Source organism: Macrotis lagotis, chromosome 5 (assembly GCF_037893015.1).
Source record: "Macrotis lagotis isolate mMagLag1 chromosome 5, bilby.v1.9.chrom.fasta, whole genome shotgun sequence".
Classification (NCBI taxonomy): Eukaryota; Metazoa; Chordata; class Mammalia; order Peramelemorphia; family Peramelidae; genus Macrotis; species Macrotis lagotis.
This window is the reverse complement of record NC_133662.1, coordinates 70,530,729-70,554,571: the sequence shown is the minus strand read 5'-3', so window position 1 is coordinate 70,554,571 and position 23,843 is coordinate 70,530,729. Positions and strand designations below refer to the sequence as shown.

The 23,843-nt window shown below is 35.1% G+C and overlaps 1 protein-coding gene across 2 annotated transcripts in view; it reads right to left on the bottom strand.

Moving 5' to 3' along the window:
- The window catches only part of TTK (TTK protein kinase), a 44,943-nt gene that overhangs the window by 21,018 nt on the left and 82 nt on the right, over window positions 1-23,843 (bottom strand). The window contains exons 1-10 of one of the 2 annotated variants that reach the window (XM_074237383.1): window positions 23,642-23,822; window positions 21,322-21,465; window positions 15,019-15,241; window positions 14,015-14,121; window positions 10,667-10,810; window positions 9,874-9,985; window positions 9,705-9,777; window positions 9,523-9,617; window positions 2,119-2,206; window positions 984-1,104 (exon numbers count right to left, since the gene is read on the bottom strand). In XM_074237383.1, coding sequence (XP_074093484.1) covers window positions 984-1,104; window positions 2,119-2,206; window positions 9,523-9,617; window positions 9,705-9,777; window positions 9,874-9,985; window positions 10,667-10,810; window positions 14,015-14,121; window positions 15,019-15,241; window positions 21,322-21,465; window positions 23,642-23,774 — 1,240 coding nt within the window. In that variant the 5' untranslated portion in view covers window positions 23,775-23,822. Of the gene's footprint in view, window positions 1-983; window positions 1,105-2,118; window positions 2,207-9,522; window positions 9,618-9,704; window positions 9,778-9,873; window positions 9,986-10,666; window positions 10,811-14,014; window positions 14,122-15,018; window positions 15,242-21,321; window positions 21,466-23,641; window positions 23,823-23,843 lie in introns of those variants that run through there. The other variant, XM_074237384.1, reaches the window with a different exon arrangement.

Genomic DNA, 23,843 nt, shown 5'->3' with positions numbered 1-23,843 from the left:
CAAACAGCAACATGGGAGTGATGTTCAACTTTGAAGGACTTGCTCATTCCATCAGTGCAACAATTGGGAACAATATTGGGCTGTCTGCAAAGGAAGAGTGCCATCTGTATCCAGATAAGGAGCTGTGGGATTTGAACAAAGTGCAAGGACTATTCCCTTTAATATAGAAAAAGAAAACCCAGATATCTTATTGTCTGATCTTATTACCTCTGAGACTTCTATTCTCTTCTTTAAGGATATGATTTCTCTCTCATCACACCCAAATTGGATCAAGGTACAACATGGAAACAAAGTAAAGACTTACAGAGTGCTTTCCATGGGGGTGGGGGGGTGGGAGGGAAGCAAGATTGGGGGGGAAATTGTAAAACTCAAATAATATCTTTAATAAAAATAAAGAAAAATTCCCTAAGATAAAGTTTAAAGAGTACCACAAAGAAAACTCCCAATAACCATAAGAATCACATTTAATTTTATCCACTTAAAATGTTATTCAGTATTTCAGGCTCCAATCAACCTGTAAACATTAAGTACTGATTAAAATGTAAGCTACTATTTTGTCGTATGTATAAAACAATGATCAATGATATTCATAGTTATAATTCTGAAGTGTGCACTGCCAAATCCACAACTGGCTCCTAAAAATTACACACACACACACACATATAGACTATAGTTTTCAAATATTCATTATTTGAAATATTCAATTATGCTGGATAACAGGTTTTTACTATAAGATGCTAAGGAAACCAATAAAAATAACAGCAATTTCTCTGTATTTCTCTACTAGATATATCAAACATTTACCCAACCTTAACACATAAGAGGCAAAGCAATTTTATTCAAATATTTTATTGTTTGGCATCAAGTAACCTTCTACTGCTCATTCACTTGTTTTACCAAGAAAAAATTTCCAAAGCATTTGTTTTTAAAAAGGAAAAAACAATGAATTGAAATATTTTATTTCTCTAATTTGGATCCCTTACCTTCTTTTTTGGTTGGAAGACAAGATCCTGCTTTATTCTTTAGTGTTATTGTTGAATCAGGAGTAAGTTCTAAAGTCTTCTCACCTGATAACTGAAAATCCATGGAGGTGTTCTCAATTGTCTATATGAAAAGATGGAAAAACTTCAAAATACCAACTAAAGTTAACTCCTGAAATTTTTTTAGTAATAACCTTTAGCAACTTTTTCAGTTTTAAAAAACTTATTCACATAAGACATACTGCCTAGCATTTTTTATGTAAATGTAGACACATATATATGCATACAAGTTTTCAGTAAAGATAAACTTGTGTTTAACTAGAAATTATGGCTACAGAAAGGCTAATATTGGATAAATCATTTTTACTGAGCGTAGTTTAGAAATTATAGAAAAGGTAGAAATTTAAAAGTATATGTGAATTCATGATCACAAGTTCCAAGTATTCTTTTTATTATTAATGTAACTTTACTCACCGAAAATAATTACATTAATTTGAACATTTTTGCAAATGATACTAAATCATATTAATCCTAAACAGTATACTTCTAAAATATCACATCATTTTCCAGGATTAAAGAGGTCCTTTGGCCAAAATCAGAGATTATCACCGAACAAAAAACTATAAAAATTAAAAAACTATTTAAGAGGAACAGTTTCCCTTGTTTTAATTACTATGTATCATTTAAGAAGGTACAAAATATTTTTCTTTCTCGCTCCCTGACACTCAAATCTCTGTTCTAATTGTCATTCCAGATAGGACACCTAAAAAGGGATGGTTAAAAAAAAGATATTAAGGATTCAAGAAGAAGTGTCTTTTTTCTTCCATATATAAACAGTCTGCCACCTTTTCTGATCATATATTTCTTGGGTGATAATACTGATCTACATTTCACTGCCCAACCACTAATTAAGAATTCCTCTGTTAAACGAAGATGAGTTTTCAAAAAGAGTCCAGGATCTGTTGTTCGGACCCCATGGGACCATGTGAGAATATATGTCATTTAATATTTTGTAGTAAATTTCAGAACATAGGAGGCAATTAATTGCAATACCATGACCAGAGAGAGCTAACAAATTAATTTTTTATTTATTTAGGATTTTTATACGTTTTAGATAAAGACTAAAAATCTGAAATACCTTTATTTTTTTTAACTCATATGTATCATCTTCACTTGGTTTTGGTTTAGGCACAATCAAATCTTGATATTCTGATCCAGGGGTTTGTCTGTTATCCATGAAAGAGAACAACTTATCAATCACCATGGAAATAAATTTCACTTTTATCAAGCACATAACTATGTTATATTTAACATACTCATAACTGCATAATTAGTAGATACTAAGTAAAAGCAGTATGGTACAGGATAAAGAACAATAACTCTAGAGTCAGTCAGAGAAATTGGGTTCAAATACCATCTCTGCCACTTACCTACACAATCTTGGGCAAATGACTTGTTAACCTCTGGACATTATTTTCCTTATGTGAAAAAATAAGAGAGCTGAATCATGGCCTCCAAGATTACTTCCAGCTTTCTCTATATATAATCTTAAATTGTTCTTTTCATTTATTTTTTCCTTTAGGGGGCTGCTGAGTGTTTTGAGTGGTGGTTTACATTTTGAATTTTAAATTGTTTCCCTCCTGACCTCAACAATCCCACTTTAGAGAAAGCCAGCTATCTTTCTATCTACGTGTACACACACATGCGCGCACACACACACACACACACACACACACACACACACACACACACTCACAAATACACAAACAAAAAGAGAGAGTGCCAAACAATACACAATTCCATACATATCAGGCTCTTTCTGAGATGGGTACCATTTTCCTTCTTAAGTCCTTCAAAGTTGATCTGAATGATCTCATTACTTAGAATAGCTAAGTCATTCACAGTTACTCTTCAAACAAAATTGTTTTTACTGCATTTAGCTCATTTCACTTGGCATTATTTCATCCAAGTAATATTCGTGTTTTTCTAAAACCAAACTACTCATAATTTCTACAACACAGTAGTATTCCATTATCATATATCATAATTTATTCAATCATTTCTCAATTGATAGGTATCCCCCTCCATTTCCAATTCTTTGTCACTACAAAGAGAACTAGGATAATATATATAGATTCTTTTCATTTTTTTTAATGGATCAAAGGATATACAGTTTTATAACTCCTTGGGTATAATTCAACATAGCTCTCCTTAATGGATCAATCAATTTGCAATTCCATCAACAACGTATTAGTGTTCCAATTTTCCACATCCCCTCCAGCATGCCATTTTCCCCTTCTATCATTTTAGCCAATCTGATATTTCAAAGTTGTTTTAATTTGCATTTCTCTAATCAACAAATGATTTACAGTACTTTTTCAGACAACTATGTGTAGCTTTGACTTCTTCCAAAAACTGCTAGTTCCTATCGTTTGACCACTGGTCTTATAAAAATCCTGACCATCAGTCTTATACAAATTCGACTCAGTTCTCAAAGCATTTGAGATATGAGGCCTTCATTTGAAAAACCGGTTATAAAATTTTCTCTCAAAATGGTCTGCTTTCTTTCTAAACTTGGTTATATTAGTTTTATTTGGACAAAAAGCCTTTTAATTTAATGTAATCAAAATTATCTGTTTTAAGTCCCATGTTCTCTATCTCTTGCTCATTCATAAATTCTCCTATCCACAAGGGTAATATGCACAATATGGTTCCATATAGGTAATATGGTCCATATTTTCTAATTTACTTATATCTCCCTGTATTTGTCTAGGTCAGAAATTCATTTTAACCTTATCTTAGTAAAGTATTTAAGATAATGATTTATTTCTAGTTTCTGCCAGACAGCTTTCTAGTTTTCTCAGGATTTTCCAAATAGTGAATTTCTACCCCAAATGCTTAGATCTTTATATGTATCAAATATATAGTCATCTATTACTATGTACTGTATACCTACACTCTATTTCACTAGTGAAATGAATATTCTATTTCTTAGCCAGGACCAAATAGTTTTGATAACTATTGTCTTAAAATACAATTTAAGACCGAGTACTATTAAACTTTCCCAATATCTTTTATCTTAATGATTTTTTTTTGTTTTTTCCTAGCTCAATTTTTTTGATTCTTAGCAGGTATACTCTCGGGTATTTTATACTATCTCAAATAACTGTTAAGTAAATATGAAGTAATAAACTACTTCTGTTATTCCTCTAAATTGAGGATTACATTGCAACAGGTGGGTAAGATAAGGTTCTTATCTTAAAACATTCTTCCAAACCAAAATTTTCATTTTAACAGTTTCCATCCCCTCTCACTAATAAAGCATACAATTAAAATCAGCACAAATAACTAACAAGCACAACTACTCCATACATAATATCAAAAAGATCATAACAATTTACACATTTTTCATGGATACCTACTTCATTTATATTACTAAGCTGTGCAACATTATAATGATTTCTAAGGAAAAATATGAAGAATTCCAAACAGGAAATTTGGAAATAAAAAAAAAGTACACTTTCTTGACCCAAAATTAATAGAATCTAGGAGAAAAATCACCTCCCAATTTGTCACTCCAGTACTGAACAAAGTTTCCTTCCTTTAAGATTACAGAAGAAATATTAAGTACCTACTACTTGCAAAGAATTTTGAAAGCATTGAAGAATATACACAGTTTAGCCAAGATAAGATACTCTATTTTAGTAGGATAATAAAGGACAGGGGGCCGATCCAAGATGGCGACTAGAGAGGAATATCTTAGAAGCTAAGCTCTCTCATAAAACTTCAAAACTAAGGACTCTAACTAAACTTTCGAGAGACAGAACCCACAGAGGGACCCAATGAGGCAGTTCTACTACTCAATGTAACCTGGAAAAGAGCAGAAAGGCTCTGGTCCCCAGGGTCACAAGAGCGGCCTGCCAGAAGGGTGGCCGGCCAGAGCGAACTTCAGCCTCCTGGAGGCAGTTCCAGGGTGCTGGGAGCCAGCAGCGGGGGACTCTCCTGAGCTACACCCCCAGGGAGCACCAGGCACAAAGTGGGGGAACAGCTGGGGACCTCTGCCAGAGCACGTGAAACCCAGCCCTCAGGACACACACAGCAAGCAACATGGTCTTTTGGCAGCCCAGATCCAGGAACAGAAGCAGGGGGAGCTGGTAAGCAGGAGCCCCCAGGGCATGAGCCCATTGAACCTAGGGAGGGGAGTGAAGAGAGACTGCAGAGCTCTGTCCTCTGCCCCTGGAACAGGACTCTGGGGCTCTGACCACATTCAGATCCTGACCACAGTCTAGGCCCTCCCATAGAACATCAGGGCCACCTCCACTTCAGCCCTGTAGCAGAGGGGGACGTTTATAGTCATTCACAGACCAGGAGGGAGGACAGAGCCTCACACACTGAGACCCTTGTGTGAGTGCCCCAAAAGCTAAGGAAGCACCCCAAAACAGGCTTAGGCTGGGAAAATGAGCAAGCACAGAAATAAGAGGAACATCATTGAGAAATATTTTGCATATGAGCCTAAGAAGGATGAAAACACTCAATCTGAAGAAAAGGAAGCACAAGCTCCTGCATCTAAAGACTCCAAGAAAAAAGAGAAATTGGGCTCAGGCTATGACACAAGAAAAACTGGGAAAAGAAATGAGAGAGATGCAGGAAAAACATGAAAATGAAGTCAGCAGTGTAGTCAAGGAAATCCAAAAAGATGCTGAAGAAAATAGCATGCTAAAAACCAGCGTAGGTCAAATGGGAAAAACAGTTCAAAAAGTTACTGAGGAGAAGAATGCTTTAAAAAGCAAAATTGGCCAGATGGAAAAAGAGATAAGAAAACTCTGAGGAAAACAAATCCTTCAGACAAAGAACAGAACTCAGAGAGATTGATGAATTGACGAGAAACCAGGATTTATTACTTCAAAACAAAAAAAAAAATGAAAAATTAGAAGAAAATGTGAAATATCTCATTGAACAAACAACTGATATGGAAAACAGACTTAGGAAAGATAATTTAAAAATCATTGGAATACCTGAAAGTCATGATCAGGAAAAGAGCCTTGACATCATTTTCAAAGAATTATTACAGGAAAATTGCCCTGATGTTCTAGAAGCAGAGGGCAAAATAGAAATGGAGAGCATCCACCAATCCCTCCGAGAAACAGATCCCAAAAAACCAACCCCTAGGAATATTATAGCCAAATTCCAGAACTCCCAAGTCAAAGAGAAAATATTACAAGCAGCCAGACGGACACAGTTCAAATATCATGGAGCTGCAGTCAGGATCACACGGGACTTAGCAGCAACTACATTGGAAGCCCGTAGGGCTTGAAATATAATATACCGGCAGGCAAAAGAGCTTAGAATGCAACCGAGAATCAACTACCCAGCAAGGCTGAATGTCCTCTGCCAGGGAAAAAGATGGACTTTCAATGAACCAGGGGAATTTCAAATGTTCCTGTTGGAATGTCCAGAGCTGAACAGAAGGTTTGATCTTCAGATACAGAACTCGGGTGAAGCATGGAGATTGAAGGAGAGGGGGGGAAATATGAGGGACTTGATGATGAACTGCATGTATTCCTGCATAGAAAAATGACATTGATAAAACTCATATGAATCTTCTCAGTTAATAGAGCAGGTAGAGGGAGCTTTCATAGTTGAATTTGAAGATAAAATATGGTGTAAAAATGGAGTCAATAGAAAAAAAGGGAAATGGAATGGGAGAAAGAAAAAGGAGAGGGGGAATAGGCCAAGATATCTCATATAATAAGTTTTTTCTTTGTTACAATAAGCTATTGCAATGATATGGAAGGGGGGAAGGCAAGGGGGAATGAGGGAATCTTTGCTCTCATCAGAGGTGGCTAGGAGAGGAAACAGCACATATATACTCAATGGGGTATAGGCATCTGGAGTAAGAAGGGGGGACAAGGGGGAAGGGAGGTGATGGAAGAGAGGATGGACCATGGCGGGAGAGTGGTCAGATATAACACATTTTCTTTTTTACTTCTTGCAAGGGGCTGGGAGGCCTGTCCAGGATCATAGGGCCAGGTGGATGCTGGGCCTAAGGGGTGGTGGGCAGGCTCGGGGCCTCTTGGCCCCAGTACCAGGGATCTGTCTGTTGCACCACTCAGCTACCCTACAGCAGAGTCAGAGTGAAAGAAGAGAGAAAATATAGTACATGGTAGTGGAGAAATATGAAAGGAGGGAGTTGCGATCAGCAATGGCAATGGTGGAAAAATATGGAAGTAACTTTTGCGATGGACTTACCATAAAGAATGTGATCCGCGCACGACAGAGCTGTTGGTGTTGGAACACAGACTGAAGCACATTTTTCATTATTATTATTTTTGGGGGGTGCAGGGCAAATGGGGCTGGGTGGCCTGCTTGGAGCCGCATAGCAGGGTGATCATTGGGTGTCTGAGGCCAGATTTGGACGCAGGTGCTCCTGGCTCAAGGGCCAATGCTCTATACGCCACCCAGCCACCCCTACTATTATTACTATTTTATTTTATTTTAGGTCTTTTCTTTTCCTTTTTTTGGTTTTTGCAGGGCAGTGAGGTTGGGGTGCCTTGCATGTCACACGGCTGGGTGATTGTTGGGTGTATGGGGCCGGATATGGGCTCAGGTGCTCCTGGCTGCAGGGCTGGGCCTCCGTCTATTGCACCACCTGGCCATACCTACAATTATTACTATTATTTTTTTTTAATTTTAATTTTTTTCTCTCCTCTTTACTTTATCACTCAAGCGAGTCTATATTTTGTGTGTGGGGGTATTCTGTTTACTCTTAAACAAGAATATTTTATTAATGTATAAAAAAACATTTGTACAAAAAGAGAATATTAAAAATAAATTAATTTTAAAAAGCCATAGCATATACAATGTAACAAGATTTATAACCATTGACACTGACTGCCTATCAATCATATTAAAGAATCATGAGGTCTAACAGGAATAGTTGTTTGCTACTTATACGTAAGTAATATTTAAAAGTTGGGTGTTTGTATCCTGGATTTGCCCATACATACATACAATTATCCAAAGTTACTAAGCTTTAACAGCTTAAAAATGCACCAAGACTTTTGAGATTTCCTGTACTAATGGGTCCTTCTAAGTTTCACATGGACAAAAGGACTATCTTTTCCCATACTTCCAACAATGAAGCTGATCATAAGACCACAGTCATATCTTTAAAGCTGGAAGGTACTTCAGTGGTTAAAAGATGAAGAAGCCAAAGCCTAGCGAAATTGAATGAATTAAACATTCATAAAGAAATGACTGAGGGAAAATTTGAACCCAGATCTTCTGACTCCCTACTCACATGAAACATGATTATTTTAAGGGGTTTTTTTGCAAGGCAAATGGGGTTGTGGCTTGCCCAAGGCCACACAGCTAGGTAATTACTAAGTGCCTGAGGCCAGATTTGAACTCAGGTACTCCTGACTCCAGGGTCAGTGCTCTATCCACTGCACAACCTAGCTGCCCCAAAACATGATTTTTTAAAAAAAGAAAGTGTCCACAATTCCTTTGATCCATGACAAAGTTTTAAAGACACTTCCTATTCATCACTTTCCCAAACTCCCATGATGATCCACACATTAAATCCAAACAAAGAGATAATCATCACCAGTGGTCTGAAGTTCCTCTTACTACCTTTCTATTTCTCCTCTTACTCCTTCTAAACCTTATCACCACAATCCTTTCTCCTTTCCCAGTCCTTCATTCATGTTCTCTATCTCACAACTCTGACCCTCTATAATTAGCTAGTTGAATTTTACACTGTCCTCTAGTGTCAAATCCTCTCTTCTTGTCCTATCATCTCTCCTACTTTTTTTTTTAAGTTTTTGCAAGGCAAATGGGGTTAAGTGGTTTACCCAAGGCCACACACAGCTAGGTAATTATTAAGTGTCTGAGGCTGGATTTGAATTCAGGTACTCCTGACTCCAAGGCCAGTGCTCTATCCAATGTGCCACCTAGCCACCTAGCCACCCCCAAAATAGCCTCATCTTAAAAAAAAAAGTTTCACTTAATCATACCATTCCCTTAACATTACTATTACTGATATCCTCTATTTTAACCCCTTTACATTGTCAACATCTTAGAAAACTCTTCCATATTCACTGACTCCACTTTATCTTCTTACTTCTTATCCCTTTTGTAAAGCGACTTTCAATCCACCTAACTTATTAAAATCTCTTTTCAAAGAATAACATACCATTTCTTGGTCCTCAAAGCTCAGTTCATGAATACCTTCTTGAGGTCTATAGTTAGGTATCTATCTTTATTCCAATTAATCTCTCCCCACCACCACCACCATTTACTTTTCACATATTTTGTTTTTACTTCTCTATGGAGTTTTGAATCTCCAGTGTCTAGTAGAAGCACCACAGTAAATAATTAATAAATAATGCTTAAATAGGACTTTAAAAGTAAATGCAATTTTAATCACTAAAATTAGTTCATAAAACAAAGATAATTTTAATAGCTTTCCTGAACATATTAAAACACACACACACACACACACACACACACACACACACACACACACACACAAATTTCTTACCTTTTTGGAAAGCTCTGCCCAATTGGACCATCGGTTTCCACTGTTCCACCTGGACTATTTATGAGATTAACTGGGACCCTTCCAAATGGGCATGACTAGATGTTTTTGGAAAGATTGAAGTAACTGTGAAATTAAATCAAATCCAAAGCCCAGTCCCTCACAATCATCACTACCATTCTTACCAGTTTAGATTTGTTTAACTGCTTCAAGGGATTTCTACTGTTCGTTTTGATATCCTGAGGAAGTATGTTCTCCCTTAAAAAAAAAAAGAACTACGTAAAAATTTTAAAATACAATAGCTTTACAGTACACCAAAGTGTAAAGGCATCTTCAATAACTCAGTTTTCTTACCCATATAAAAATCTGGTCACATTAGACAGTCTTCTGGAATCACAATTAATATTTCTAGTTTGTAAATTTCCAAGTGGGTTTTGGAACAATTCTTGGGTGTTTAAAATAGTTGCTGTAACAATTGAGAGAATAGTTTAATTTATCAATTTTGTCTTTATCTACAAATAACCCCTCCACATATATTAGAAACTTAACAAGAAAATCTTCCTTATGTTAAAGTTGCTTCTATAATTCTCAAAGGTGTATTATTAGAGTTCCATGCATTTAGGGTTTTCTTGGCAAAAATACAGTAGAAGTTAGCCATTTGGCAAAAATACAGTAGAAGTTTGCCATTTTCTTCTCTGGCTCATTTTAAAAGATATTGAGGTAAACAGAGTTAAGAGATTTGCCCAGGGGGGCAGCTAAGTGGCAAGTGGATAGAGCACCAGCCCTGAAGTCAGGAGTACCTGAGTTCAAATATGACCTCAGACACTTAATAATTACCTTGTTGTGTGGCCTTGGGCAACCCACTTAAACCCATTGTCTTGCAAAAAAGTAAAAAAAAGAGATTTGCCCAGGGTCACACAGCTAGAATCTGAATTTAGGGAAATGACTTAGTACTGTCATCCCATTCTGAGTCCTCTCTTTAATCTCAGATTCATTATTCATTCTAGATTCAAGTTTGAAAGTCACTTTTTAAATGTAGTTTCTAATGTGTTCCTATAAAAAAGTTTCCCAGAGAAACAAGCTATATATCATACAAAAAAAAACTGACCAAAAGACCAAATGGAAGAACATGTACTATGAGATTTACCTGAAAAGTTGCTTTTTTCTTCCTCTGAAAGCAACTGGTTTTTTTGCAGATTTAAATTATGTATGGCAATTTCTAACATTTCTTGTGGGACTGCACCACATTCTAGAGCTTTTTGAAGAAGTTGCTTACTTTTTTTGAAGTTGCCTAACAAACAATGAAAAATAAGAATGAAATCATACCCTCTCTCTCCTCAAGCATAAACTACTTGATTTCACACAAAATACATTTCTTTCTGGCAACCTACAATTCTGTCAGGCAGTTCTAAGGTATAAACCAGAAAGTAGGAAAGTGGAGTGAGCTTTCAATCTGATTTCAGAATGAAAACAGAGAATAGAGGCAACTAGAAGAGACAGAAAAAAATTAATCAAAACAAGTTATTTACACATTTAAAATTTCTTTCCAAATGTCAGAAATTATGAAATATAATACCATATTCCTGAAATATATATACTTTTTCTATTTTAACTCATTTATACATGTTGCTTTTTTAACATGTCTTTTTCTTGCAGTGATATATTTCTGACTAGATTATAAGGTTAAGGATAGAAGTCACCTGAGCCATCATCCACCCCACAAACATCCGCTTACTTAGTACATACTCAATGAATATAGATCTATGCATTATCAGTCACAGGCATGCTATTAGATGATTTTCCTGCTTTCAAGATATCTACTTTGGATTTGCTGGAAAGTACTATTATTATTCAAAACAAAATGTATCAACAAATGTTGCTCAAGTCCAGATTGAGACATGCAACCAAAACATTGTTGCTCATAATTTGATATTGTAACAAACTTTTAGAAAGTTAATTTCTGGAAAATCTTATATGTAATGCTCTCTCATATGCATTCCAAAAACTACTTCACAAACACTAGCATAGAGCTAAGAATGATACATATTGGGTTTTTTTTAAGTGTTGCATAGTAGAACTATTCTTTTTATTTTCAGCTGTGCTATAGCTGGGCTTATTCAAGCAGTGTGAGAGGTCCAACTAAGGAAATAATCTGGAATTGATAACTAAGACCTCAGAAAGTGGTATCCATCTTTGGATCCATTAAGGGTAAGCAATAGGGGTATGGCTTTTATAGACAGTCAAAAAAACCCAAACAATCCCCAAAACAGTCATACATAAAAATCATTTGGGCTCAATTCATGCTATTGCTACCCGTCAGACATATTAGATAACCAGCTGACTTATTTCTGTATGTAATTCAAATTCTTAAACATTAAACATTTTTAATGTCCCAGATCACTACCACTTACCTCAATGCCTAGCACAAAGTAGATTTTAAGATTGCTAACTGGCATTAGCTTTCAAGTACTGATTCACAAAGACTACAAATAACAGTATGTAGCTACTTTAATTTATATATTTTACCCACAAACTGAAGGGCACTAAAAATGTATTTTAATTGAGTGTATTAACAATATAGACAATATAAAATGGAGAAGAGTGGTGTCATACTTAAATTGAAATTGATCCCTGTGAGTCACATATTGACTAATACAACTATAAATTACCATAACCTACATTAATTTTTATTGATTTTTTAAAATAGTCCCCAATTTTATTTTAATCTGATTCCTGAGTTTGACACCAATGATGTAGATAACAGTTTTTACTCTCAATAAACTCAAACACTGGAGAGACAAAATAAATAAAATAAAACATAACACAACAAAATATTGATCAAATGGTTTAGATTTAAAGTACTAGAAGAATTCAGAGAAGAGAATAATGGGTAAGATTAGGATTAATCAGAAAGGCTACACAGACATTTGTCTCAAATGAAGAAAGGATACTGAACTGACAAGAGATTAGGTGAGCAATATTCTCATTTAGTCTCACAGGACTAAAATAGGGGGAAAAATCCTAGCATTTAGGATTTCTGATGATACTCTGATATCCAAAATATATAAGGAATTATATAAAAATATTTAACTAAGAAGCATTCTCCAATGAATAAGTGGTAGAATGAGAAATAATCAAAAGACAATTATAAATTCTCAAAATCCATATGGAAAAATGCTCTAAATCATTAAAAGAAGTTTCTAAAAATTCTAAACTTAAACACCAAGTGAGTGTTTTTATATTCAATGGACAGGCAATTTTTTATGAAAATGTAAATCTCTAATTACCTTCAGCTTGCTTTCTTTTAAAGTGTATAATAAATTCAACATGAAATTTTTATTATTTTATTTGTCTCGATTTACTTGTTTTAAACATAATTAAAGGTCCTCTTTTCTTTCTCTTTTGTCATCTCCATTTTCCGTTTACAAATGTTGTTTACTTTTAATTGACTTTAGCAAGAGTTAAAATGAATACCTCCATATATTATACAGTATTAGGAAAAGAGGATTGTAGAGGAAATAGTCTCTATTATGTACTCTTTGTGACAATTCTATTCCTATTCTCCTTCCCAATTCTACTCCCAGTCACTTAAAAAAAAAAATAAACCTAAAGTAATAAATATGATTCAATCCCCAAATTAGTCCCTTTCCTGTCTTATTGTATATAGTTGAAGCTACTCTGTCAAAAGGGGAACCAGTCGACTTTATCATCAATTTTCTTGAATTGTATTTGGACATTGCACTGATCAGTCTTTCAAAGTTTTTTTTTAAATAAAGTTGCTCCTATATAAAATGTTCTCCTGATTATAGTTTACTTTAAGAATTTCTTTCTTTCTTTCTTTCTTTTTAAGATTTTTCAAGGCAATGGGGTTAAGTGGCTTGCCCAAGGCCACACAGCTAGGTAATTATTAAGTGTCTGAGATCGGATTTGAACCCAGATACTCCTGACTCCAGGGCCGGTGCTTTATCCACTGCGCCACCTAGCTGCCCTGAGAATTTCTTTTATGTTACATTTTATTTTTTCAATTAACAAGTATTTGCTCTTCCCTCCCACAGTAAAAAATTTTTTTTTAAAAAATCTTATAATATAGGCAAACTAAATTATTAATATTTCATTTCTAAATTGACAGCTTTCTTTTCTACAAAATACTCAGTAAAGTTATTTTAATTTCATGAAGAATCTTCCTTTAATCAAAGAAGATTAATACTTTTGGTTTGAGGGGAAAAAAAATAACTTCCTACATGGTTCACATCTTCATTTTCTTTCCTGTAAATTGAAGAATTCTTAACCATAAAACTTATTTCTCTGATATTTGCTTTTAGATGGCATTTCAAATCTAAGGATTTATTTTGCTTTTATACCTCAAGTCAAAGTGACTCAAAATTCACTTTGTTATATTTACCATGTCACTGAAGCATACACAAGTAAATAAAATAATCTTTTAAAAACTGCATATAAGACATATTTATAACATAGATAACTGGCTCTATCTTACCTTGAGATAGTTCAAACTGTGCAAAGGATACATGCACAAAAGCAAATCTCTTGCAGTTAGCCTTGGCCATCTGAAAGCAGTCACGGGCATCATCTGGTTCTTGAATACTGTAAGATGTCATAATGAAAAATGGGATGAGATGGGAATAAAAAGATCTATAGAAAGTTAACTTTTTTATGCAAGTTCTTCAAATTTCTATCCATGTACCTAGAATCAGTAATTCTTCAAAATATGAGCTCCTCAAAAGTTTGTTCTCTCAGAGTGCCATGCAATACTGGTATCACTGAGAATACCAGACATTCAGAACAATTTTCCTGAGTAACAGATTTAAGGAGGCATGCAACCTATTATGTTGTTGGTGCTTGTCCTTCATTCTCAAAGAAGACCATGACATCAGAGGAAGTAATGTCATGATATGCACATGATATGGATGCTGCGCAATGTCACCAGCCTCACTTTCTCCTCCAGAGCCATCTGGGTTCAGTGGTCAGATATGAATCAGGACAACTGAAGAATGCGTTATTATGTACATATTTCTTGATATGAAGTTTAACTTCATGTATTTTCAGTCAATGATCATGATTAAATGGTCTTTAGTAGACATAGGATTTTACTATCATTTACATGAAAAGATATTTTAAAAAATTGATAACAAATAATTTCCACAGTCACATTTTTTTCAAATCACTTTCTATGAACAGTCTAAATACCTAAATAAATGAAGACATTTAAATAGGGAACAAATATACTTGAAGTGGAAGGAGGGGAGAATTTCAGAAAAAGACATTTTGAACTATTTAGCTATATATTTAAAAATAGTAGCTATTTATATTAGTTTTAATATAGTATTTAATATAGTTATTAAGTATTTACAAATAATAATCACAATATATCTAGGTAGCATAAGACAGACTGAACTCATAAGTAATTACTGTCTACTTTGTAGGAAGAACACAAAGACAGAAATTACCTATTCTTACATATAAGGTATAGTTAATACTTACGCTTTCAGTTCAGCAAATCTCACTTGAATTCGAGCAAAACTTTCATTCTGACCATATTTGTCTGGAGGAAGTGCATCAATTGCTTGACTATAACGACCAATCAATTTATTGAGAAATCCATCATCTTGAAGAACACTTTTTTTTTCTATTTTTAGCAAAAAACTTAACCAGTTCTCTGGGTTGTTTGCTGTCATCATAATTTGGTTAACAGTTCCTGAATTGTCTGAATAAAATGATTAAAATGGTTATGTCAAACATTAAAGTTAAATAAATTATTCTAAAATTACTACATCCAATAATAATTTCAGAAACATTATGTAACTCCTGAAAATTATACAACTAGATAATAGCCTATTCACAAAATGCTTTACAGTTTGCCAAGTGCTTTTATGCATATTAGTTCATTTATCTAAAAAATATATATAAATATATATGTATACAGCAGCCCAGCTTGTGGTGGCAAAGAACTGGAAATTGAGCAAATGAATGTCCATCAATTGGGGAATGGCTTAATAAACTGTGGTGTGTATATAAATATATATAAAAATATGTGATAGAACACTATTGTTCTATTAGAAAGCAGGAGGGATGGGAATTCAGGGAAGCCTGGAAAGATTTGCATGAACTGATGCTGAGCAAGATGAGCAGAACCAGAAGAACACTGTACAACCCTAACAGCAATATGGGGTCGATGATCAACCTTAATGGACTTGCTCATTCCATCAGTACCACAATCAGGCACAATTTTGGGATACCTGCGATGGAGAATACCAACTGTATCCAGATAAAGAACTGTGGAATTTAAGCAAAGACCAAAGACTGTTACCTTTAATTTTTTTTAAAAAAGGTATCTTATGTAATTTTGCTATCTCTTATACTTTATTTTTTTCCCTTAAGGATATGCGCTCTCTCCCTCCCTCCCTCCCTCCCTCCCTCCCTCCCTCTCTCATCACATTCAACTTAAATAAATGTATACCATGGAAACAATGTAAAGACTAACAGACTGCCTTCTGTGGTGGGGAGGGGAGGGAAGCAAGATTAGGGAGAAAATTGCAAAATAAAGAAAAAATATATATCCATAAGGTGTATGTGTGTGTATATACACATATACATATACATATATATATATCTTATAAACTCATCATTTAGCATATATAGTACTCAAAAAAATTACTGTGCTTTCTGCCTTGGCACATCATCAATATTTTACTCAAGATCCTACATCAATTGCCTGTAATAAGAACCAGTCTTCTCACAATGGCACTCAAAGTCATCAACTTATGCTGCCCTACCTACATAGGCAGCTAGGTAGTACAATGGGGAGAACACTGGACTTGAAATTAGGAAGACTTTCCTCATCTACAAAATGATAACTAGGCTGACCAAGATAAAAATACATGAAACATGATATAAACATTAAAGTACCATATAAATGCTGTATTCTAAATTCTATGTCTTTTTAACAGCCAAAATATGAATTTACTACCAATTTTACCACTCAAAATAGGGATCCTCATCACCTTTCAAATAAATAAAAATACAGAGACAGAGATTGAGACAATTGCTTCCTTATTTAATCTTTTTCATTATTTTATCATTTATAAGATTTCCTTAATCTAAATCTTAGTATTTCTATTACAGTATTGGTACTTACCAATCAATACTGCCTTTAAATAAAACATTTCTTTAAATAGTATAGTCTAGAAAAGTTGTAAGTTAAATCATTTTTTTTTAACAAAAATTTTTCCAACTACATGCAATGGTACTCTTTACCAGTCATCTTTTTTGCAAGGCTCTTGAGTTTTATACTTTTTCTTCCTCCTTCCTTTCCCTCGCCCCTGCCCGACAGTAAGCAATCTGATACAGGCTTTATATTTGTAACCATGCTAAACATAGCATGGTTGAAATTGAACATATAATGAGAGAAGAATCAGATCCAAACAAAAAAAAAATTAGAGATAATAAAATTACATAATGCATAATAAATAAGACATAAGTTACATCATTTTAAATGTACTTGATAGGAAGACAGATTAAATATAATATATATTATATAATATATGATATATTATTAAATATAATAAAACTCTTTAAGATTCTACAGAAACCTCCCATTTAAAAGGAATCCTTTGATGAATTCTTCAGTAAATCTTAATTTTCACAGAATTAACAAGTATCATGGATCGAAATGATTTCTCTTAACTGGATTTTCTCAATGATTTGTTCATATTGTTTCCAGTGTCGCCTGACTTTTCATGACCTCTTTTACATTTTTGTGTCAAAGATACTAGAGTGATTTGCCATTTCCTTCTTCAGCTCAATTACAAATAAAGAAGCTTAGGCAAACAAGGGTTAAGTGACTTGCCCCTGATCACAAAGCTACTAAGTAAGATCAGATTTTAATTCAGCAACACTGAGAATTCTTGATTTCAGATCCTGTACTCTATTTAAAATACTACCTAGCTGCCCCCCCCAACTACATAGAAATAACAAAATTTTTAAAATTTTAATCATAGAATTCTTAAAATGACTTATAACAGCTCAAATTTTATGGTACTTCCATGGTTTGTGAAGGGTTTTCCTCATGGCAACCCAATGAAAAGGATAGCAAAATAATATCTGTCTTCCAGTTCAAAAGACTGTGGTTCTCAGAGTTTAAGACATGATCATGATGATTCAAACTCAATTCTACTGGTTATGAGAGGTGCTCAAATTACAACACTTTGCTGACTTCTTAAATAGACTTGATGGCCCTCTTCTTTATCACTTGGTATAATTACAAATACATAGCATTATAATGTCCTAAAAACAGTGATATTCTAAGAAGCAACTCAAGTATGTAGTGTTGTTTGCCCCTATAATAAGTAACTTGAAAAAAGTTATTTCAATGCAGAATTTTTAGAGAATTGTGGCATTTATTTGTTCAACATATCGGAAATTAACATAAATTAAAGGACTGACCTTTTCTCATATTGCCACCATTTGTGGTATAGCCTAATTATTATTCATTCAGTTATGTCCAAATAACTCTTTGTGACTCAATGGATCATAGCATACCAGGTACTTCTATCCTCTACCATCTTACAAAGTCTTAAGTTCATGTTTATAACTTCCATGACACTACCAGTTTCATCTTCTGCCATCTCCAAAGTATTTAAGTTTCAACTTCAGTATTTATCCTTCCAATGAGTAAGCTAAATTAATTCCTATAAGTATTGAAAAATTTGATGTCCTTACTGTCCAAGGGACTTCCAAAAATCTTCTCCAGCACCACAATTTTAATTATCAGTTCCACAGTGTTCAGATTTCCTTACAGTACAACTGTCACAGTATTTCACTGGTACTGGAAAAAACATAGCTTTGATCATACAAACTTTTGTCAGTAAGATGAAAGCTGTTTTTTTAGTATGTTGTACAGATTTGGCATAGTTTTACTTTTTTTATTTTAAAGATTTTAATTATTTTGTTTTACAATTTTTCCCCAATCTTACTTCCCTCCCCCCACAAAAGGCAATTTGTCAGTCTTTACATTGTTTCCATGGTATGCATTGATCCAAATTAAATCTGATGAGAGAGAAATCATATCCTTAAGGAAGAAACAAAGTATAAGAGGTAGCAAGATCAGACAGTAAGATATCAGTTTTTTTCCCCTAAATTAAAGGTAATAATCCTTGGTCTTTGTTCAAACTCCAGTTCTTTCTCTGGATGCAGATGGTATTCTCCATTGCAGACAGCCCCAAATTGTTCCTGATTGTTGCACTGATGGAATAAGCAAGTCCATCAAGGTTGATTATCGACCCCATATTGCTGTTAGGGTGTACAGTATTTTTCTGGTTCTGCTCATCTCACTCAGCATCAGTTCATGCAAATCCCTCCTGGTTTCTAATAGAACAATAGTGTTCTGTGACATACATATACCACAGTTTGCTAAGTCATTCCCCAAATGAAAGACATTTACTTGATTTCCAATTCTTTGCCACCACAAACAGGGCTGCCATGAATATTTTTGTACAAGTGATGTTTTTACCCTTTTTCATCATCTCTTCAGGGTATAGACCCAGTAGTGGTATTGCTGGATCAAAGGGTATAGTATAGCTTTTCTTGCAAGGAGTAAGCATCTTTCAATTTCATGGTTACAGTTATCTATTTCTGAGTCTAAGAATACAGTTGTCATAATCTTATTTTTTTAATGTTAAAACTTCAAATCAGCTTTTACACTCTCTTCTTTCATCCCTAACAAGAGGCTTCTTCACTTCCTACCATCACAGTGACATTCTCTGTATATCTAAGATTGTTCATAGTTCTCCTAAAAATTCTAGCTTTTGATTCATCTAGCCTGGCATTTCAAATACTCTGCCTGTAAGTCAAATAAATAAGGGTGACAACATTCAGCCTTCTCATATACCTTTCTGAATCTTAAATTAATCAGATATTCAGTTCTAACAATAGTTGCTTGATCCCCAATACAGGTTTCTCAGGAGACAAGTAAATTGATCTGGTACTCCCATCTATTCGAGCATTTGTCACATTTTGTTGTGATCGATACAATCAAAGGTCTTATACTTTCTAAATAATACAGTGTATGTTGGTGATTTAATCTCTAGTTCTTTCTCTTCAAAAACCAGACTGCACTTTTGGTAAATCTTGTTCACATCATGCTAAAAACCTAGCTTGGAGACTCTTAAGCATAATCTTGCTAGCATGTGAAACGAACACAATTACTTGGTCATTTGAACATTCTTTGGCATTGTCTTTCTTTTGGATTGGGATATAAACTGATCTTTTCCAATGCAGTCATCACTGTTGACGTTTTCAAGTTTATTGGCATGTTGAATAGCCCTTTAAAAGTATCATCTTTTAGGATGTTAAATAGTTAAACTGGAATTCCATCACCTCCAAAGCTCTCTTGTTAGCAATGATTCCTATGCTAATATCTGGTTTTATATTTTATTTAGCTCTCTCTTCTAGTTATTTCTGAAGGTTGTCAAACGTGCTTATCTCAATTCCTACTTCCCCCTCAAACACCTACATATCAAACCAGTCACCAAGGTCTTTCAATTCTTTCATCATTGTCTCATATTTAACATTTCCTTTAATTGCACTGCTATTACTATATTGTAGGCCCTTATTAACTCATGATTGACCAGTAACCTATTAGATTACTTGCCTCTAATCTTTTCCCCCTACTATGTATACAGCCATCAATGAGATCTCCTTAAAACAATTACATATCCATGAAGTAGTGAGGATTTCTCATTTTGAGGTTGAATTAGATGACTTCAAAGACCTATTTCTAAAACTATGCATTATAATAAACCTTTAATTCAAAGATTCTATGAAAATTTGTCCACAGAATTTTATTCTAGAGTAACCCTGAATTCAGCCCTTCCTTAACAAAGCATTCTAACAAGCTTGTTTATCTAGTTTCTGGAACCAAAAGAAATCAAAGCAATAGCTTAAAATAAGTATATGTATGTATGTATGTATGTATGTGTGTGTGTGTGTGTGTGGAGATTATATATATATATATATATTATATATATATATATATATATATTACAAGTAATAGCACAAGTTATCAATAGGTGGCATAAGAAAGAAACAAATGTTAATGTCATCCAAATATGCAAGTTAACAATGTCATTCTGGGAAGATGAAATTAAATTTAACACCCGTTGTTTAAGAAAATAATTAGGTGGGTAATCATAGTAGAAACAGTTCCATTTAAAAGGCAAAAGGGAAAGTTCTGATTATCTGGAAAATCTGTTGCATAGAACCCTTAAAGATATACAAACTAAATAAGTTAAAATACATAAAATTTAAAGCCATAAGAAATCTACAGATTAAACTTATTTTATGGATGAGAAAAATCAAGATCTGGAAAGCTGAAAGAACTTGCTGGAGATCACACAAGTAAAAACAATAATTAGGACTTGGCCCTAAGGTACTATTTGATAACTATCACGTCAGCTACATCTTCTTTTCTTCAGGCTGAACTTCTCCACTTCTTTTAACCAATTCTTGTACTGAGCGATCTTGAGGTTCTCAAAGTAAATTTCCTCTGGATATTCTTCGACTTAAATCATTGCCCTTCCTAAAAGTAATATCCAGAAAGGAACAAAAAACTCCAGATATTTTTGGCCCAAGGCAAAGGTCAGCATCATTATCACTTCCCTTGTTTTAGATTTTATATCTTCTGACTCTTTCCCTAATCATTTAGGGAAGGCCAAAAGACCAGAGTGTCACATTCTGACACAAAAGATATAAATAACATGCTTCTTAGTGAACTTTTAAAAGGCTTACCAGAAGTATCTGCAGAGATTTTATTAAAATTTAACTCATCAGTAAGATCTTCATTTTTAATTTTATTTTTGATATCTCTAACTTTGTTCATAATGGAAGTGATCGTTGGCAATTCTTTACCACTTAGATCCTCGGCTTCCATTTCTAGATAGAAAGAGAAACAATAAGTGGCTCAATGTAGTCCTATTTCTAGAAGCAAAATACAAAAATTATATTTTTCCATGTACAATGTTAGTCTTTTAATTAAGCCCCTTTCCTCAGCCTATACCTGAATACTTCAGATGAGAATGAAGCCACTAAAATATTATTTAAGTTTCACAACTACACATACACACACACACAATCAATCTCTCTCTCTCTCTCTCTCACAGCTTGAGTCATGGAACTAAATATGGAGACCCAGGGAACTACAGCCATTGACCAATTTAAGTAGGACACCAAGGGGATCTTCTCTAGTGTTGATAAGTTTCTTCCCTTCTAATGGGGTATAAACTTAGACATTATTCCAATAGGCAAGTTATAGAATAATAATTTCTCTTAAACTTCCCTGCCTCTTCTGATCTAGCTGATTCTTTCCATCATTTTTTTTGCCTCTAATTCATCTCTGATCCATCCCTGCATCCTTTCTTCTTGCCTTTTTTCAAATGCAACAAAATTCAGAATTATTAAATCTCAAATAAGCTGGATTTTTATTGTTTTAAAGAAATGTTGTTTTTGTAAATAATTATATTTTCACACAAAATTTTCTCAAATAAGGACACAACTATATTGAGGAACCTTTGTTACAGTAGTATTGAGAGGCAAAATAGTCATATATGATTTAACAGTTTTGACTATGTAACTTTGGTAATATTATTTGACCCACATTATCTCTCAGGACAGATAATTAGGAAGTTCCAATATGCCTCAACTATTTAATTCACTATCATGTATAATTCTCCCATCTATGCACATCACAATCCCTCCATGACTAATAAATAATCTTTATGAATTGCTCTATTTAATGTTCTTGATATTGAGTCTCTCTGAATTTAATTAAGCCGGTATTCTGATGACTGTCACAAGGTCTGTTGTTCAAATGCCAGAAGCTTTTCCAGCTTTGTAGGACCTACTGAATCTCATACTGTCTTGCTACTGAACCAATTCAACCCAGTCCTTTGGGTTGTAATCCTATTTGGGATTTTCTTGGCAGAGATACTAGAGTGATTTGCCATTTCCTTCTCAGCTCATTTTACAGATCAGGAAACTGAGGCAAACAGGGATAAGTAATTTGTCTAGGATCACAATGCTAGTGTGTCAGAGGCTGGATTTTAACTCAGATCTTCCAGATTTGAGTTCTAGGGTTCTATCCACTTTGTCACCTAACTGCCCTTTTATATACTTTCCAACTCTCTAGGCATAGTTTTAAGAGAAGTCAGGGTCACTTCCCCATCCTGATAAGGTATCCAAACAGGACTTTCATGTAAGTTTTTTTCCTAAAGATACACAGCATCTGGTCGTTCACATGCTTCTACGCTCTCCAAAGATCATAACTCTTTGGACATCTGCACCTCAATTTCCTTATCTGTAAAATAAGGAGGGGAAAGTGTACCAGATGGCCTTTAAGGAGCCTTCCAGGGCTAGCTCTATAATGTCCCTACTACCGTGTCACCTAAATTCTACTTCCAAGATTCTGTAGAATCACTTGTCAAAGTCTCAGCCAACTCCTAATTTGGCTACAACTATGAATTGGAACTGATTGCAAAATGGAAGAACTGAACCACAATATTGTTTTTTTTGAGCCAAACCTCTTCTAGGTCAAGGGTTCTTAACCTGGAGATCCTTAGCTTTTTTTTTAAAATATAATTTACATTGTAATTCCATGTCCTTATAAGTTTAAAAGCATTTTTTCTGAAAAAAAAAACCCATAACATTTTACCAGACTGGCAAAAGAGTCTATGCAAGATGAAGAACCCGAGATCTAGAGCCCAAACTGCCAGGTGGCAATCCTGCCATCAATCATGAGGCGGAGCTTGGGAGTTTCCAGAGGCTCTCGCAGCACACGTCACCAAGGGCCTTCTGCCCATACAAACACGACTGGGGCCAGAAAACGCCAGCTGCGGGAAACCGCGGGCGCCGCCTTATCGCTCGCGGAGCTTCACAATTGGGGAAGGAACACGAGGCAGCGGCCCCCGAGTTTGTAAATGAGAGGCTGCGGGGCGGGGAAGGCCACGCGGCTCTCATTAAGGGACCACACCCCCAGACCCCTACTCATCCCGGGGCCGGCGCAGGCCGCAGGGCCCGAAGGCCTCCATGTCTCCCGGGAGGGGTCCTGACCCACCTTCGAGTGCCCCTCTCCACAACGAGCCGGTTCTCCGCTCCGCTCCGCCCCACCCCGACATCGGGGCCCCTCTCCTCGGGAAGGAGCGGAGCTGGGGCTGGCCGGGGCCGAAGAGGCCGCGGCGCTCCCCCATCCGCGCAGCCTAACGGGCGACGAGGACGCGGCGGCCGCGGCCTGCCCCTCCCCCTCCACTGCGCCTTAC